At 40.2% G+C, this 20,272-nt stretch overlaps 1 protein-coding gene across 1 annotated transcript in view; it reads left to right on the forward strand.

Moving 5' to 3' along the window:
* LOC108570883 overlaps window positions 1-19,165 on the forward strand; it is a 67,934-nt gene extending 48,769 nt beyond the window's left edge. The window contains 14 exon segments of the mRNA XM_017932816.1: window positions 1,046-1,249; window positions 1,794-1,880; window positions 3,031-3,216; window positions 3,305-3,343; window positions 7,919-8,110; window positions 10,022-10,116; window positions 11,807-12,043; window positions 13,051-13,401; window positions 14,545-14,816; window positions 15,587-15,765; window positions 16,562-16,690; window positions 17,146-17,331; window positions 18,117-18,284; window positions 18,369-19,165. Of these exon segments, the coding sequence (XP_017788305.1) occupies window positions 1,046-1,249; window positions 1,794-1,880; window positions 3,031-3,216; window positions 3,305-3,343; window positions 7,919-8,110; window positions 10,022-10,116; window positions 11,807-12,043; window positions 13,051-13,401; window positions 14,545-14,816; window positions 15,587-15,765; window positions 16,562-16,690; window positions 17,146-17,331; window positions 18,117-18,284; window positions 18,369-19,165 (3,122 nt within the window).
* Window positions 19,166-20,272: the final 1,107 nt, after the last annotated feature.

Consider the following 20,272-nt stretch of genomic DNA (forward strand, 5'->3'; position numbering starts at 1 on the left):
TCGATGACAGGTTGAAGGTGGTGAGGTATTGGTTGGTGCATGTGAAATATAGGTTTGCTGATATATTGTGTGCGTAAATTAGGATACAAGGTTCTTTGGAGTGGTAAATCAAATTTTATCTCGTGGCTTTTTAGTGATTTATTGAAAATTGCAAGCTGTTGAAAGAGCATATTTTTGGTTATTGTTACTTTTTTTTTGTGGAATTGTAAATTGAACTGAATTTTTCACCCTTGAGATTATGTGAGAGAAAGAAGGTTGAGGAGAGAGCCTTTCTCTTGCAGATAGAGTGTTGTGTGAGCTGTATTTTTAGTATAAAACGCCGAAAGCTTAACAATGTTTCATTATTTAAGAAATAAATACTTGAGGAATTTTTAAAATTTTTTGAATAACTTTTAGAAGTGGCTTGTATTTTAATATTTCCGTATTTATAAATTTTCCAAGTTTCCTGCATTTCAATATTCCCATATTCACAAATTTCCAAAGTTTCCTGTATTCCAATATTTCCACATTCACAAATTTCCAAAGTTTCCCGCATTCCAACATTCCCACATTCCCAAAGATTCCCGCATTCCAATATTCCCACATTTCCAAAGTTTCCCGCATTCCAACATTCCCACATTCCCAAAGATTCCCGCATTCCGACATTCCCAAATTTCCCGCATTCCAACATTCCCAAACTTTTGAAAACTTCCCATTCTAATATTTCCATATTCTTAAATTTCCAAAGTTCCCCACATTCCAACATTCCCACATTCCCAAATTTCCCGCATTCCAACATTCCAAAAATTTTGAAAACTTCCCATTCTAATATTCCCATGTTCACAAATTTCCAAAGTTCCCCACATTCCAACATTCCCAAATTAAAAAATTTCTCTCCATCTCAAACCACACTCTTCCTTCTAATTCACCCTTCAACGCAACAACCCTACACCAACCACCCACAAATCTCCCTAAAACACCCTCGTTTCCCATTTACAAGTCACGCCGTAAAATACCAACCATTGCAAACAACAAATTCTCCGTATATTTCTACGTTTCGTTGCAGGATGCAGGTACGAGGGACGCAGGTACCAGGAGGGCACGTCAGTGGTCACGTCCGAGCCCTGTCTGCAATGCAGGTGCACCGAGGGTGCGCTCAGATGTCGTCTTCGAGTTTGTCCACGGCTACCAAATCCTCCGCCTCACGGCTGTCGCGTCCGCTCGCCAGGCGAGAACGTCTGCTGTGCGGAATTAGTTTGCGGCGAGACACGTTAGTACGATTATGAAAAACGTACCTCCGCCTCTAACTTTGCCACGCTACGTGAAACTCTGTTCCTCGACCACGTAGTTGCTTAGTTTGTTGCGCTAAAGTAGCCGGAGTTGAATGGATCTCCGATCAAATTCGAGAACGTATCGACTGTGTAGTTAATTGGAAATCGAGTTACTTTTAGGTCAAGTGAACGTTGAATACTTTAGGACAGTATTTTTTAGTAGATTTTGTAATATAACCACTCTAGTATTAAGTTTCTTGCAGAATAAAATTCTTCTCATTTTTTTAAATAAATTTAGTACAAATTTAATTATGCTTTTCACTCTCTGTAGTAATTTTGAGCATAACAGTTGCAGAGACTGAAGTTATTTACTTTGCAATTTTTTGCAATTTTAAATTGCAATACTTGTGATAGAAAATACATGAAGTGCAATTTAATTGCAGCTTAAAAACTTCATAAAAAATTAGATAATTTTCTTCTAACTTTAAAAAAAATCCTCTCTGAGGAGGTTGACGAATGGTTAAATATGTGTAATATTTTCAGGTGATTCCATGAACGTGCTACGAAGGTCTAACATCAACATAGAGCAAGAAGAAAAGACCGAAGAACGACAAAATTCTCGTTTTCAGGGTAACTATCGTGAAATTGTAAGAGTAGAGACGTGGTATGGATTACAATGGAATTTCTGTTGAATTGTAATAATTGAGAATGACATTAAGGCATTACTATTGCGTTGATTTTCAGGAAAATGAGGTCTTGATATCTATTCACGCGATGTCTATCGTGTTAAGGCTCGTTTGCGTAGCTTATGACGCGAGGCTAACTGTAGTTTACACCTCCGTTGTTGTTATCATAATCTATGATTTGCCAGCGTGGTCTACAATTTCAGGGCTAGCGCTATTATTACCCTCCACTTCGTTGGTATTACAGTTTACGACTTGAAAATCGTCGCTGGCGTAACCAGCGATTCGAGTTACTGCAATCTGAGTCCACTATCTGGCGAAATCGCCATTGAACGCTGATTGAGAACTTTTTGCCAACTGTTCTGCCATCAGATTCCTCCATTTGGAATCCTAGAACCACTAAATTTTGAGAATTGAAGGTTTCGAAATTGGAGGAAATTTGCATTTTGGAATCTGTAAAGTCTCCAAGTTTTAAAATTCAGAGCGTCCAGAAATTTGAGAAATTTAATATTCGAGGCTTTCAAGTTTTTCTAAATCACGAATTTGGAAATCCTCGTGCTCCCAAATTTGTCGATCTTGAAATTTATCAAAATTTGTAAAATCCTATATCGAAGGATTTTAAAATATTCCGAAATGACAAATTTAAAAATTTTCATGCTCTCAAACTTCACAACCTTCAAATCCCAAAACGTTGTGGCACCTAATATCAAAGACTCTGCAAAAAAATGTCAGAAATCCTCATCATCTCAAATTTTACAATTCCAGAAATCTCCTTCTTCAAATTAAAACACTCCATCCTTCAAAAACTCCAAAGAATAAAAGCAAACAATTCTCAATCCCTGAGAAATGTCGTTCTCCAGAACTGAAGATCTTAAAAACCACCACTGACCCAAATAGAATAATACATGACCACAAACGTCCCTCTGCAACACTCGAGACTTTATTCCCATCATCTGCCACCACTTTCTTCTCCCCCTCTCTCTCGCTCTCTTAAAAAGCGAAACAAGTTTGCCTGAAAGTAGAACAGTAGCGTGGTACGAGGGTGCTCACAGTTAAAAGATTCAGCCTGGCTGATGGTCGTTCGTGTTAACAATCAGGTTGCCTGCACGAGGGCGTGAGATACGGGCCCGGCTCGGCGATGATGGGCTCACGTAGATGCGAGTACTGCTACTGCATCTCTGGCGCGAGAAGATGCATCAGACCGAAGTGCTTGCTGCCCCTGCCAGGATGCACTCCACTCTATGCCCCACACTCTTGCTGCCCGGTTGCCTACAATTGCACCCGTGAGTGTACTCCTCGTCTTCTCGCTGGCGGCCCATGTGAAATCGAAATAATAACTCACACAGCCTCTTTTCCTCTTTGTTCTTAAAGATCTCCATTTGTCGACCCCGGCACCGATCATGGGAAATGGTGAGTACGATTTTTCACGGTGTTTTTTGCTTCGGTTTTAAGAGGTTAGATTGAATGCCTTTGGAATGCGTGACTCCTTGTTGGATCGCGAGCGTTGAGAGTGAGGTCTGTTGAGAAAATTGGGATACTGAGAAATTGGATGTCTTGGAAATTGAGATGTTGAAAGATTGGGATCTTAGGAATTGGAATTCTCAGATATTAGGGCGCTGAAATATTTGGATTCCCAGAAATAGGGATACTGAAAAATTGGGGTTCCCAGAAATTTGGATTCCCAGAAATTGGGCTACTGAAAAATTGGGGTTCCCAGAAATTGGGCTACTGAAAAATTGGGGTTCCCAGAAATTGGGCTACTGAAAAATTGGGGATCCCAGAAATTGGGCTACTGAAAAATTGGGGTTCCCAGAAATTGGGCTACTGAAAAACTGGGGTCCCAGAAACTGTGCTTCAGAAAAATAGAAATTTGCAAAAATTCCTTAAGAGTAAACTTCAGAAGCTAAGTGATTTCTCCGAGAATTTCATTTCATGAAGCATTTCGCGTCACCGTGTGTGTTTATCTTCGACGGGAGCTTAATCATCGTGAGGGCAACGAGAGAGTACCTCGCTCTCCGGTCGCTGTCGTTTCTGAAAAGCCGCTCAGACACAGTGCGCGCCTCTCTATCCGGTGAAAGTTGCGACGAAAAGTTTAACGCGATAAAAAGGAAAGTTTCGGCCCTCCGGTGTCGCTGTATCAGCCGCTTTTCGACGAAGAAGCCGCGCGTTCTCTCGCCCCGGCTTGCTGGCCGAGTTTAAATTTAAGCTCAGCTTATGAGGAAAAATCGCATCGCGGCACAAAATCAGCGGGACGCTGCATGGCGAACTTTAATCCCTTTAAATTGCGCCGGGTTTTATCGCGCACCGAGTACCATCTAATTATCCTTACGAAAATCCTTTTAAGAATATTCTCCCTTTTTCTTTTTAGCCAACTTTTCTTTCTAGTTAGTCTCATTCTTTTTTTTCTCACGAACAAACTTTTTTTCAAACACACCACATATGTATATACACGTAAGGGACACACATACACACACGTGTTAGAAAAGTTGGAGGGAAACGTTTTAATGCAATAAAGCAGGGTTTTGCTCGTCGGGCGTTACGTTATCCCCGTGACACTTGCTCCGAAAGATTTCCTGCCACGGTAGTAGCGGCTGTCATTCTCTCTCTCTGCTCGTTCACTTAACGCCCAGTTTCATTCAATTTTACGACACGGCCCTTTTCTTTCCGGGGAAATGAGAAATCATGTTCCCGGGCAAATCTGACGCGTGAAACGACGACCCCGGGCATTTGTTTTACTCTTCGCGAATTTCCCCCTTTTTCGATGTTCTCCGAGTTACTTACAGTTGACGTTTATACGCTCCAAAATTCCTTCCCTTGCTTGTGTCTCTTTTCAACTTTTTTTATATCCTCGGAAAACTCTGGACAGAATTTTCCATTTCACTTTATTTTGTCTTCTACTCATTCTCCTTACTCTAAATAACCCATGAAAATTCATTTCCCCACTCTCTCCCATTTATAGAAACCAATTTTTCCGAATTCCTAACCAACTCCTATTTTTCAAATTCTTTTAAAACCCTCTTTCTAAATTTTTCCAAATTTTTAATTTTTACATCACAATTTCTCATCCTCCCTTTCTCTAAAACCACTCCAGATTCAATTTCAGAAATTATCAATCAAGAAAAACGAAGAAAAATATCCCTCGGACTAAACCAGAATCGAACTCAGGACCCTCAGACTGGTGGTCAAGCGCTCCACCCGCTTACCCACTAAGACCCTTTTAAAAAAGTCTACCTTTTCCATGTACTTAACGCACACGTCCTCGTACTATTAGCTTCCACGAAAAAACCAACATTCTCGAACCTAATTATTTGTCCATTCAGCAACCAGTTACTCTTCTCTGCTTCAACTTCAAACCTGCTTACCTAAAGCTTCATTTCCACTCTATTAGAAGCCCTCTCTAGCCCTTGATTTAATCCCAAACAGTTCTCCGGACGCTATCCGCGAAACCAGCGTTCTCCGACGTCGCCTGCACCGGAAGTCCGTCGCGAGGCCGTCGAATAACGATCGAATCGTCGTTCCATTGTTCCGTTCGTGTCGTCAGGCGACAGGATGACGCTGTAACCCTCTAATAACGCCCCAGGGTGACGTTCCCGCGATAGAATGCAGCGAAGATCGGCTTATCGTTCGATATTGGCTTCCTTCGGTTTTTACCTTAGCGCGCAAGGAGATTGGCTGTGGGCTGCTTTATGACGGCTTCCGGCGAACAGATCCCGCAGATTATCCTTCACTGTTTCGTTGTTCTTGAGCCGGACTTCCCCGTTGGAAAGTTAAATTGCTGGATTCCGTGGCGCTCGCGGCACGATTTTCGCGCGGGTAACGAGCGGATCGAAAGACGATACCAGTTTTTCTCTGTTGGATTTTAACGATCTCTCGACGTTTCTTTTTTTTTTTTAATCTCTTTCGCGGGGAGGTTTGGGGTGAAACGTTTACGAAGTTCGCGAATGAAAGTTTAGATCGTTGAATTTTCCCAGAGACAATCTTAATAAGTGAAATTCGACTATATTGTAAAAGTCCTAATGAGTGAAAAAGAAAGAAGAGAAATAAGTAAAATTCAGCTATATTTTTAACATTATTTTCCTTTTTCACTGAATAATTTTGTGAATGGATAAAAATTGAACATACACGTTTGGGGAACACGTTGCATCTGTTATTTCATTCTATCCAGTTTCGTTGCTTTTTCTACGAGAATAAAAACGACAGAAAAGTTTTCCGCCGAGATTGTTAGGAAATTTGAAAAAGGTACGAGTAAATATTTCGATGCTTCGAGCATTGTTATCAGACGTTATTACGATTTGCTCGCATGTGTCTCGCGGGTAGGATTTTTCGAAGACGTGATTTATTTCCATGTTATTCTAAGGACAGACGCAAAAAGAGAAGCAGTCGATACATATTTTTCAACGTTCGTGGTGGAATATTGTTTGAAAATACCGCCTGATTGATGAGATATTGATGTTTATAGAGGCATGTAAGAGAATGGGTGTGGTTCAAGTTCTGTGAAACTTCCTTGCTGCATTTTTTAATATCCCCTTACGCCTACAGAAAGTTTCAACCAGCTCCTCCAGCAACTTTTCATTTTTCTTATCTACGACGTTACCCTTACTCCGTTTTTTTTTTTCTTTCTTCTAAAGAAGCTTATGCGAGTTCGTCAGGAAGTTCGTTCGATATATAAAACAGCGTGAAAAATAAACAGAACGAGCAAATTTCAAGTGATCGCGTTCGTTCTTTAAAGGTATTTAATTAAATATGCATCAAAAGTGCGTAAATTTTCATTGAGCTACTTCGATAGTGGAACGTTTAACATTTCTTTGCGTTTATATTTTTGTACTTCAATGTAGTCCAATGACAAAGTAACAAAGTGAAAATTGATGCATTTTCAGTTCTGAGAGTTAAAAGCAGAATTACTTAAAATCATTCAGACCTATATTTTCAGAATTGACAACGAGAAAAGGAAGAATATTTTCCCAATTTTTTAGTATTTAAAATCGAGGAGATTGGACTGTGTTTCAGTTCACAAAATGTCTAATTTCTCAGACTTATGATTTCAGAATTGAAAACAAAAAAAGGGAAGAATATTTTCCTAAATTTTTCCAATTATGCTTTCCCTTAAATAAATAGAAGGTATTTAAAATTAAGGAGATTTGACCGTGCTTCAGCTCGCAGGATGTCAAATTACCTCTGAGGAGAAGGGTAGGAGAGACGAAGGATTAATAAAGCCGTACTCTACACACTTTCAAACCTCGTTTTACTTAGGCGTGGCACGCGTGAACCTTACTCGCTAGCGCAAGTAAAAGCGATGAATACAAGAAATAGAATAACGGTGTGAGGCGAACGCTTGAACAGCACGACGTTCTGCCGATCGTCCTTTTCGACTGTCCCTGTTTCCGCCGGTCTTTCGGGTTATATGCCCCTGTCCTTAGACAGGGAGCAAGCCGCGCTACCGAAAAGCGCGGGACGGGAAAAAGCGCGGGCGGAAAAGCGCGCGTAACAAAAAAAGGCGCCAACTTTCTGGCGAGAGTTGGCTGGTCAGGAAAAACCCTGACCCGTGCGAATCTGGCTACCAGATGCGAGAACTGACCATAGCCAGACTCGCACGGCCTTAGCAGAGGGCTTACAGCATACATAGGCGTAGCTATACCTCAAATTTCTCAAACCCATTATTCAAAATTGAAAACAGAGAAGGGAGAATCATTCATGGGCGTAGCTATACCTCAAATTTCTCAAACCCATTATTCAAAATTGAAAACAGAGAAGGGAGAATATTTTCCTAATTTTTTTCAGCTATAGCTTCCCTTAAATAAACAAGTAAGTGCTTAAAATCGAGGAGATTGGACCAGGTTTCAGTTGCCAGGACGTCGAATTACCTCGAATCTCTCACCCCCATTATTCAAAATTCAAAACAGAGAAGGGAGAATATTTTCCTAATTTTTTTGAAAAATTGAAAAAGTGCTCAAAATCGAGGAGATTCGACCGTGTTTCGGTTCGCAGGATGTCGCGTGGGCTCGAGGGTGTACGAGGAGGGCGAGATGGTCCGGGACATCGAGTGGAAGGCCGCCTGTGACAATTGTTTCTGCGCTATGGGCGCTGTACGCTGCGTGCCACTCGCTTGTGCGCCGCCTCTTCAAGGCTGCAGCCCTATTGTACGCGAAGGACACTGTTGCCCGTCCACCTACAACTGCAGTGAGTCCGCAATACCTTTGCATCAGGGTTGCCGTGATTTCGCCCCATTCGAACAGCCCACCCGGTTTGTGTTTTCCACCTCGCGAACGAACGTGCTTCTTCGTAAATCATGCTCCTTGCCCCCTTTAGTATCCCCTCAATCATTATTCGTAATTGCTACCAGGGGCGACTTGTGTATGAAATTTGGGTAATCGAGGAGCGACTAAATTGGAAATTTTCGGGTCGATGGATCGCTGAGTTTTTCTTCTTTTTTTTTGGAAAATTGCTACCATGTTGAATTAATTCTGATTGGATCAAATTGGAGAGCTTGCGATCGATGATCTCTGTGAGCGTGGATTAATACTGAGACTGGCAGCGTATTGAAATAAATTTGCTCGGAATGGAGATTGAAAATTGGGGAAATACGTGGTGGAGGTAAAATTGGGAAATTTGTGGCGATGAAATTGGAATCTTCGATTTTTGGAAGTGATCATCGAAATTAGATTAAATTTGGTTGGAATGGAGATTGAAAATTGGGGGAAAATGAGGAAATTCGTGGACCAGAATTTGGGGGATCGGAATTGAATTGTATTTGCTTGAAAGTGAAATTGAGAATTGGGTAAAAATGGGATAGAGATGAAAATAGAAAATCTTAATTTCTCTAAGTGTGGATCGCCATTGGGTTCTCCCGAAAATTGCATTTCCCTTAAATTTCCTCAAATCTAAAATTGAAAATTGTATAAAATAAAAATTGAAGGACGTGAGAAGTTTTATTTACTAAATTCCGAGAAAAGATAAAATTGTAAATTAATGCTGCTAGTGAAGCAAAATATCGGAGTAACCAGCTTTGTCAAAACTGTAAATTATAAATTCGACTCTGTCTTTTGTCGATTGGGACGTTCATTGAAACGGCACCGGAAAATTCATGGTCCAAGTTAGCCCGGCACGAAGTGAAAACGGTGGATGAAATCGATGGTTTGTTACGTTGAAGATATTGAAGTTGAAGTTGGAGGATTTCTCTCAGGGCACCGAATGAATTTTTTATCTGGGAATAGAGGGGTTTGTGGGGCGAACGAGAAAGTTTTAGAGTCGAGTTAGGTCGCTGAACGAGGATATGAAAAGCTTTAAATTCTTCCAATTTCCAATTCTCTCACAACTGAATCACGTCGACCAACACACCTCTATGAAAATTCAAATGTAAACTATTTTTTTTTTCCTTCTTCGAAGCGCAAGATTATTCTCCCAATTTAGTACGATGTTTATTCAACACGGGAAAGGATTACATTCGCCGAAATTTCGGCATTTTCCACGAAACTAATCTCGCCGGCCAGAAAAGCTCTCGCCGGATGGTGGAAGTTGGATTGAATTAGGAAATCGCGGGGAAAATCATTAAATTTGAATGCTCCGTTGAGTATCCGGATTCCGTGAAAAGGATAATATTCCCGGTGATTTCCTTGGTTCCTTAAAAGATTGGAACTTTTTCTCGAAAACCTGCTCTAATTTTCCGTTCCAACATTTCCTAATAATTTCGCCTAATTTCCTTCTCTAATCTAATCATCATAAATACCATCGAAGTTACCTTCAAAATTTAATTAAAATTCTTATCGTTGAAATAACCAAAAATATCTAACTTGGATAAATTGTAGAAAGCAAAAAGAAAAAAAGAAATTAAGAGGAAGAAAGCTTGTTACGTGCAAAAATCTCGTAGCTTTTTCTACGGGCTGACTTTAGGCAGCCTACTTCCGGTACAGAAGGCGAACGCTCGTTTCAATTTCCTTCCGTACTCGCTGCTGGAAGAATCGCGAGAAGAAAGAAGGAAACACAAGCTGGGTGGGGCGCCCCGCAAAAACCCTGTGCTCTTTCACAACCCTGATTACCACCTAGGTGTTCTAGCCCGAATGCCATAAGAAACTGACAGATTAAACGTTCAAGGCGGTAGCATCGAGGTTAAGGCCACCCAGAACTACGCCTCGTACGCGTTCATCAGCAAGGACTACGCCAAGTTCCGAAAGGAGACCAATTTCTTTGTACGTTTCTCAAATTTTCCATTTTTCATTTCTTTCTACGTTTTTCACATTTTCCATTTCTTTCCATTTTCCATTTCCTTCTACGTTTTCCACATTTCCCATTTTTAATTTTCTACTATGTTTTCCACATTTTCCATTCCTTTCTACGTTTTTCACACTTTCCATTGTTAATTTCTTTCTACGTTTTTCACATTTTCCATTTCCTTCTACGTTTTTCACATTTTCCATTTCTCATTTCCTTCTACCTTTTCCACATTTTCCATTTCTAATTTCCTTCTACGTTTTCCACACTTTTCATCTTTAATTTCTTCCCACGTTTTTCACATTTTCCATTTTCCATTTCTTTCTACGTTTTCCACATTTCCCATTTTTAATTTCCTTCTATGTTTTCCACATTTTCCATTCCTTTCTACGTTTTTCACACTTTCCATTGTTAATTTCTTTCTACGTTTTTCACATTTTCCATTTCTTTCAACGCTTTTCTTTGCATTCTCTGATACTCTACTTTCTGCCATCTTATGGTAACGATCAAGGTAATTAATTTTATTTTCGAAAAGTAACACACTTCGGTACGAAAAATTGAGAAATCATTCAAACTGGAGTTGGTCAATGCAGCTTGAAACTAAAAGATACATAAAACTGCTGTTCCTTCGAAACGACGAAGAGGAAAATGCAAGAAGTAGAGCGTTAATCCATCTTCTTCGCCGTGTTCAGTTGCCAAAGTGTCAAACGTTAAGCGACAAAACCACGGGGACAAATGATCGTATAATTGTTTCGAGCGGTGACAGGCGTTGTAACAAATACGTGAACGCGGAAGCCTCGATCCAACCCGGAAGCTTAGATCTCCGACGAGGAATACCTTGCCGTGCGTTCCTCGACTAACTAAGTTAAATGTCTAACCGGCGCGGCGTCCGTTCCGGCTGGATTGCATTAATTAAATTCCATCCGGCTTGTAAATCACGTTTCGCCAGCCGCGAACGAACCCGTTAGCCTTTTGTGACGATAGATGACAGCGGTGATCGAGAGATCGGGGCTAATGGATAAGGAAATTCGAGATAAAACGATACTCTGTCGTCTTTCTATCGATGTTTCTGTTCTCAACATTTCCAAATAATTGTTGACTTTTGGTAAATTTATTTTGGTAAATTTGGGAGACAATTTGACTTGAGGATTGGTAAAAATTGATAAAGAATAGAAGTTTATGAAAATTGCAAGGTTTAAATGGATCAAAATTAAATTCTGTGGATCGAAGATTATATTCTTCCAATTTTCTATATTTTTCTTCTTCACATTTTCTAAATTTGGAAGAAAATTTGACTGGAGGATTGGTAAAGATTAACAAAGCATCAAAATTAAATTAAAGGACCAAAATTAAATTCTATGGATCTAAGATTCAATGCTTTCAATTTTTTGTATTTTTCTTCTTCACATTTTCTAAATTTGGAAGAAAATTTCACTGGAGGATTGGTAAAGATTAACAAAGCATCAAAATTAAATTCTACGGATCGAAGACTAAACGCTTCCAATTTTCCATATTTCTCTCTTCTGTCTTCTTCTTCGCTTCATTCCCACCTTCTCTCACACTCAGAGAAACTTTACTCCACCCGAAAATCGAAGGATCGAAATTCCTCGTGAATTACCATTACCAAATCATTCACGAGACCCAGATGGTGATGAATATTTCTTGCAGCCGGCAGTCGATCAAACGACGAATCCTCCGGTGGAGGGACGCGGTCATCGAGTGGTTGAAGAACGAATCGATTCCAGCACCAGAGAGCTAGAAGAGGAGTCTTCGATCGCGACAGATTCCACGTCCTGGCCGTCCACATTCGAGACCGATATCATGGACAACGAGATCCTCGAGACAGTGGACTACGTGAAATCCAGCCCGGAAATCGCCACCACCACGTCAGCTTCCGTCCAAGAGGTAATCCTCTAAGTCACCAGGAATTTCCTCTAGCGCGCAGGATCATTTTTAGATAGCGGGAAATTTCAATCGTAGATCCAGATTTTCATTTTTATTTTTTATTTAAATTCCACATTCTCACGATGTGGAAAATCAGGGGTAAACTCGATTTATTCAGATTTCATGTATCACCTAGAATTTATTCTTACTTAAATTCTCACCGCACTCAGAATGGCGAAATTTTGTTAAAAACGAGCTTATCCGTGTCAATACCACTGTGCTTCGTTTTTATAGTTAATTATCGCGCATTGTATCTCTCGCGATTGCTCCATATTTACTTTTTCTATATGTGGGATCAGAAATATAAATAGATGCTTATTTTACAAAATATAAGAATAACTATAATACTACGACACACTGTCCCTTCATCCCTCGCGCGCCGTACTTTATAGCCAGGCCCTTCGTGGGCCTCTTGTTGGGCCTGGCTATCGTCGCTCGTCGCCCGCTTTCTCTCTCATGCTCGCCACATTTGCTTAAAACTACTTTTTCCCAAAATTACGATACTGCATATATTTTACTTTTCCTCCTTATATTTAATACTACACCTCGTACCTCTCAGGATTATCCTTATCCCATTTTTTCCTCTTTACATTTAACCATTGTACATTCTATCCTTCACGATTATTTTCATTTATCCCAATTTTTTCTCTTCATATTTAATTATTTAACTTTCCATCCCTCACGACGATATTCATTTCTTCCAACTAAAAAAATTCACCTTCCTCCTTATATTTAATCACTACACTTTGTATCTCTCAGGATTATCCTTATCCCATTTTTTCCTCTTTATATTTAACCATTGTACTTTCTATCCTTCACGATTACTTTCATTTATCCCAATTTTTTCTCTTCATATTTAATTATTTAACTTTCCATCCCTCACGACGATATTTATCTCTTCCTACCAAAAGAACTCGCCCTATTGAATAAAGAAAAACGAGGAAATAAATAAAGCATGATTTTTCCAGTCGACAACGAGCGTCGACTCGACGACATTAGACTCGACAGTGTCCAGCAGGGACGACGATCTGTCGAACGTAGATTCGTCGACGATTTTCTCGACGAGTAGCCTAGACGAGTCCACGATCAGCATGATCGAGGATCTGTCGTCGATGGAGGACGCGACAACCACCACGACAACGACGTCTACGACGACGGAATCGACAACTCTGTTACCAGAGACGACCGGAAACGATACCGTGACAGAGTTGCAGCAGCAGGATACAGAGGAGGAGAAGAAGCTCGACGTGACCGTGAGAAACAAGAATACGACCTCGTCGACGAGCGGCGAGCAGGATTTCGAGCACGTCAACTCGACGGTTAGTGTGCAAACAAATCGCTCGAGGATAACAAATAAATCGAGAAGCCCCGAGTGGATACACTAGCGAGCCTGCTCGATCGCTCGGAAAATATTGCTTAAACTGAGGATGGTTTGGGTTGCATAGAGGAGAGATGCTGGGATATTTGAGTAATTGGGTGTTTGAGAAGTTTCTTCAAATGGAAAATAGATAAGTAAATAAATGGAAAGTAGATTGTATAGATCGAAATATAGAATGGTATAGAGAATATGAAAAATTAATGTTTCAAATTTCTTAGAGAAATTTTCTTACTCTCGAGAAAATTAGTAACAGTTTTCTGAAGTTACCAGAAGTAATATTAGACGAGGAAAGGTACCAATGAAAGGGACAAGGAGTTTTCCAGAATTTTCTTTAGTCAAAAGAATTCCAAAACTCCGGAATTTTTTTTGATCAAACGAACTCCAAAAAACTCTGAAATTTTCTTTGACCAAAAGAATCCCAGAATTTCAAAAACTCTGAAATTTTCTTTGACCAAAAGAATCCCAGAATTTCAAAAACTCTGAAATTTTCTTTGACCAAAAGAATCCCAGAATTTCAAAAACTCTGAAATTTTCTTTGACCAAAAGAATCCCAGAATTTCAAAAACTCTGAAATTTTCTTTGACCAAAAGAATCCCAGAATTTCAAAAACTCTGAAATTTTCTTTGACCAAAAGAATCCCAGAATTTCAAAAACTCTGAAATTTTCTTTGACCAAAAGAATCCCAGAATTTCAAAAACTCTGAAATTTTCTTTGACCAAAAGAATCCCAGAATTTCAAAAACTCTGAAATTTTCTTTGACCAAAAGAATCCCAGAATTTCAAAAACTCTGAAATTTTCTTTGACCAAAAGAATCCCAGAATTTTAAGAACTCTGAAATTTTCTTTGACCAAAAGAATCCCAGAATTTTAAGAACTCTGAAATTTTCTTTGACCAAAAGCATTCCAGAATTTCAAAAACTCCAGAATATACTTCCAGAACATGACGAATTGCAGAATACTGGAATGATTTAGCGTCACTCAATTTGAACTTAACACTGGCAATCCGGAGCATCGGTCAATTAACGTCGAGTTTGTCCAGCAATCAGTATCAATCCACTCGTTGAAGCATAACCTGTTGCCATTAGGTGGAAGCAACGGAGACCACGGAGTCGATGGGCAAAGGGTCCGTCACCAGGACGTCATCCACCGTGTTAATGCCGGACGACATCCTGGTGATGAACGTGACTGTGAAAACGAACGTCTCGGTGGGTCATATACAGGGTGTCACTATCAACCCGATTAGGGCGATTCCGCCGGACGTCGAGGCCATCCTGAACATCACTCATCGCGAGAAGGGCGAGGATTATGATTACGATTACAGCGAACCTACTCTGCCGCCCTCGTTACCGAATGTCAGGTAAGGTAAATACTAGCCGTTACACTGCTAAGTAGCGATATTTCAAAAATGATAATAAATTATCACGTATATTGGAAAAATTTTCTAAAGAATATTTGGAATTGTTGGGTGCAAAGGAAATATACGAAATTATTTTCATGGCACGTTTGGTAAAAGTTGATATACTTTAGATGAATACTAGGCGTTACATTGACAAGTAGCAACATTTAAAGAATTTTAATTAATTATTATATATATACGAAATCATTTTTTAACGCTTGGTAAAAGTTGATATATTTCAGATAAATATTACTGATTACATTGCAAAAATAGAAATATCCTAAAAATGAAAATAAAGTAGGTATCACAGTGTCTCGTTTAAACGAAGCTACCTAAATATCCCCTTTACCTGAGATCATACAAAAGAGATATTTTAGATGCAATTTCAATAATATCAAAGGAGATATACGCTGCACCGAATATTTGTCTCTCAAGGTCACTTCACCGAAATTTCCAAAATTACCTTCGTATATTTTTTAGAATCGATCCTTGACTCCCAAACTTAAAATAAAACAAAAAATTAATCTCCACAGAAATTCCCTAATCTCTTCCTACCCTCTCCCCACTGTCCTCGAATCCACCTCAATTTTTACACCCGCAACATCTGCGATAGACACGGGAACACCCGTGAAACTCTCGCGATCGTAAATCTAAGGAACACTGTGCGAGAAATCTATGCCGATAAGCGTGTCAGAAATAAAGAGACGGTGGATTTTCGCGTTTCTATGCAGGATAATTCCGTTCGTGGCGGCTGACGCGCTGGTGAAAGACAAGACGGTCCCGTCCCCGGTCACCGGATATCCTTCTGGCTCGGTGGTGGTTCCACCGGAGTTGCGGCCCACAGACACCTCCGGATTTTACGATATCGCCACTCAGGAAAACAGATTCAGCCCGCCAGTCGAGACCGAAGGTGGGTCGTATTTTAACACCATACCACGGATATATTCGTCGAGCTCCGTTCGCGCTTTACTCCACTTCTCGTCCTGGTGACACGCCAAACATCCTCCTGCCTCATCTCTTATCGTTCTTTTCTCCTTTAACCTGTTAACCAGGCGAGCTCCTCTAGCGAAAGGACACCGTGAAGACGAGTTTACTCGTTATCCTTGGCGAACAGGTTGAATGGATTTTTTGAGGTTAGGTTTTCCTTTCAACACACTCGCGTTCGAGCGTTTGAAGCCAAACTTGACACTTTCAATCGCGTTACTTTGGAAGAAAATTGGTATTTTTTGAAGAAATTTCATTCACTGTTTTGTGGCATTTTTGAAGGGAAATTTAACCATTTAGAGCGTTTGTAAATTTATCTCGAGACATGAAAATGCGACGCCAATGTGTCAATATGTGAGGAACTAGTAATTTTTTCTTCGACACATTTATTCCCAACTTTGGAGAATTTGTGGATTTTTAATGGAGCAGAACGAGAAAGAATCGACGAGTAATTGTATTTGTTAACGACAAAGTGAAGTAAGTTAAATTGTTCGTAATTGCATTCGCGAAAGCCAAAGTAGTTCGTAATTAGAGACGGGAAAAAATTTCATTTACCTCCGAGGATTGAATTCAGTTAACAGACTGAGTAATTTCTGTAACTTTAAACGTTTCTCCTATTACCAGAAGTTTTTTCATCTCGAAATTTCTTTCTTTTCCCTGTTACACCGAAGTCGCGGAATTTTATCATGTTTCATTCTCCAACCGAATTTCTTCTCCGCAAGGTGGATTCGTGCCCAGGGAACCGCCATATTTCGACGCCCCTTACCACTCCACAGATCTGAATCTCGAAATTGGGACAGGCGTCACTGTGGTTCCGGCGCCGATCACCAATCCTCACCGCAAAAGCGACGGTAACGAATTTTTTTTTATCATATCAACCGACTTATTAAATTAACCCATTCGGGAGCTCTTGTGTATTATTTATTTCACGAATGTAAAATGGAGAACAGCGATTTCACTGACTTCGTACTTTTTTTAAATTTAATTTTTGAGAAAAGAACAACTATACTTTGTTGATTAACGTGAAATCACCTTTGCGTTCATTTTATCCACGAACTGTGCCACGTGTGATTCTACGTTAGGAATCACCGTGCGACAAAGTGATTCCTTTTTGTTTTGAAAAATTAATTCTTCTGCAATTTTTCAAATTTACGTAAGGATTGTGACAATTTTGCAAAGGTTTATTTCTGAGTGTTTAGTATTGAAACGGGTTGATGATAATGATGTAGTGTTTGCGAAAATTAGCATAGAATTTTCAGATTCTCCAGTTCGACGAGATTTTCCGCTTTTGTTTCATAAATCTCAGCCAGCAACTGTCTCTTCGAGAACATGGAGTACCATCACGGTGAAATTCTGCCGAGCAGCAGTATCTGCGTGATTTGCATGTGTTACTACGGCGAGGTGGTTTGCTCTTCGGAAAAGTGTCCGCCATTGAAGATCGGCTGTCGGAGGATCAACACCGAGGAGACATGTTGCGGGAAAATCGTCTGTGGTATGAGAAAATCTTGCGCGTTTCTTGCGAAAAATCTCAATAATGCGCTTGCTAACATGTTTCTTCTATTTAAACTTCAATGGCGAAAATACTGGTTTTTACTGAACAAACTTGAGCAATTCAAACTCCATTCTTCAAATCCTCCTATTTAAATTTGAACGAAGAAAATACTGCTTTCTACCGAAGAAAACTGAGCAATTCAATCTCCATTTTTTAAAGAATTTCCTTCTGTTTTAGCCTTAGAAACAATTTTTCGTTGAAACTTGTAAGAAATTTTTGCAGATAGAGAAATCATTCAATTTATTTTACAATTTATTTTAAATAATGAAGCAATTTTTCCCAGGTAGAGACCGTATTCTACACAAATGAACCTTTGCAATTTATTATGCATGCAACTATAACAAATTCTACAAACAATTTCTTATACTGTTTCATTTAACTTTCTCGCAGCAATTAAACAAAAATTTTTATCAATAAAGTAAGCACAGCATTCGACTAATCAGCAATATTTTCGTAACCGAAATGAGCTAATTATCGCTTAAACTAAAATAACAACCATCGGTCTCTTTCAAGTCCTAATTGTTAAAATATTTTCTCCCACTTTCCTTTAATTTTTCCACTGTGCTCCGTGTTCAAACGCTTTTCTTTGTCACTGTAACACTAGATCCTAAGTTTCAGCTTGATAATCTCACAACAACTTAATCCACGCTAACTAAAATTCTCTCACCAACCACCGAACCAAAACTCCACGAAAAAATCGTCTCTCTAACCCTCAAATGCTACAGTGGAGGCGGAAGAATCGCCAACGGTGGTCCTGGACCGAGCAGACGCCACAGCACCGTCCCTCCACCAACCAATAGTCTCTCCAGACCCATTCCGCGACGTGATCAAGACGGAACCAGCTCCAGATCTACCCTCCCTAATCGAGGACATGATCCCATACCTGGTAGAGCACGGTATCACAACTCCAAGACCGTCAACGACCAGCACGTTGAATCCTCTACAGACCCAAGGAGTCAATCATCCTCAACACTCGTCGAACTTCGATTTCATAGACAAACTAACTCTCCTCCATCCATCCTTCAGACCGGAAGAATCTCCAGACAGAGTAATCCCTAAGAACAAGTACAACATCATCCAAGATGGACACTTAAAAGAAATACCATCAAGCTACAACTCTAAAGAGCCTGACCAAGCAACAAACCACGTATCAGAAGCAATCCCTCAGAGAATCAACTCTCTAATCACAGATCACACTACTGGAAAAGAAGAGGAACACTTAATCAAACTCAACAACACCACAAACTCATCTTCCATCGAATCAAACGACTCTCGAATCAACGATACAGCAATTTCGTCAGGATCCAAGATTCCAGACACGTCGATCGAGACAAACAATTCCAAAATTCATTCTACCACCAGCAATCCAGCTCCAGGACCTAGCACTGACCTGGAAGACCCTATATTCTCTTTAGACAGCGTTCTGGACCTACTGTTCTCTTCAGATTCCACGAAAACCGACAGCAGTAGCAAGAGCACGAAGGCGCCAGAGGCTTCCACGACCTCTAGGTCGACTGTCGGCGAGTCTGAAGAGGAGAACGACGATTCGAAGGGGAGCAAAGGCAAAGAAGTAGCTGCGACAGAAGCTGCAGCGCCGTCCAAGGTGTTGGAGAACGAGATCCCCGTGTCTGTGGCCAGTTTACTGAAACTGGCCGGCTGCAACATATACGGAAGGATGTATCGCGTGGGCAGGATCATCACCGAGCTGTCTGGACCGTGTCTAGAGTGCAGGTGCACAGAGATAGGGGTGCAGTGCAAGCAGCTCAAGTGTTGATCGAGGCTGCCCGCGCTAGGCAGGCTGTTTTCCTTGCGATTAGGTCCGTTCGAGTTAATAGATTCACTGCTGCTCACTGGTCCTACGCTCTCGAGGGAAAGTTTCAGATGAGTTCAGACGGGGGAAGGAGGATTAATCGATTTAGAGGGTTCAATGGTTCTTCGATTAGCTTGTTTCACGATGTGTCTCGGTTTTGTAGAGAGTTTGTCGAGGAATTCGACAGGGTTCAAGATTTTTTTGGGGGGGCTTTCTTGCGTTTCGTTTGCTTTGGACTTAGAGGCAATTATTTGTGAAGTTTGAAGGTTTTTTGGGTGAGATTGTGGTCGAGTGATTGATAGTTGATTATGCTGGTTTAGTTGCTGGAAAAATTGCGTTTTGCGTAAATTTCTGGCCTGGATTGATTATGAGGGTTTAGTTGATGGAAAAAATTGTGGTTTGAGACGATTCTTGAGATAGAATTATACTTGAGAATTTGTGATGTTTGAAGGTCTTTTGCTTGAGATTGTGGTCGAGTGATTGATAGTTGATTATGCTGGTTTAGTTGCTGAAAAAATTGCGTTTTGTGTAAATTTCTGGCTTGGATTGAATTACGTTTGAAACTTTATCGATGATTTGAGAAAACAGAAAAACATTTGTTGTTCTTCTTTCTTTATTGTTCTTTGATCGAGAAGATTTTGCATTTTTCGAAGCATCTTGGACTTGGAAGAATTGAACACTTGAAAATCCTCGTATCTGTCACGGTAATCAAACGAAGAAGACACTTAATCAAAAGAAATTGCAAAGCAAAGGGTTAATCCTTTTTCACTCAACTTGCCGACTCGGTGTTTTTCAATTATGCTCGAAACTGGAGCGCGTAAATCTTGACAATTTCACAGAAGCACTTCTGAAACAATTTTCCTCTTTCGCTATTTTTCCACAAGAGTTTGAATTTTTTTTCTCCCTTCATTTATACGAAGCAGCGAACGTGTTAACTCGCGTAACCATAATCATTGCTCTCTGCTTCGTTCAACGATCGCAACTTGTTGGAAAGGGCGTTGCCGCTGTCGTGGAAATTCGGAGAATCGACAAAATGTCGGGCACGTTTCGAGATCCGAGCTCACCTCCGCC

Source organism: Habropoda laboriosa, unplaced genomic scaffold (genome assembly GCF_001263275.1).
Source record: "Habropoda laboriosa isolate 0110345459 unplaced genomic scaffold, ASM126327v1 scaffold15, whole genome shotgun sequence".
Classification (NCBI taxonomy): domain Eukaryota; kingdom Metazoa; phylum Arthropoda; class Insecta; order Hymenoptera; family Apidae; genus Habropoda; species Habropoda laboriosa.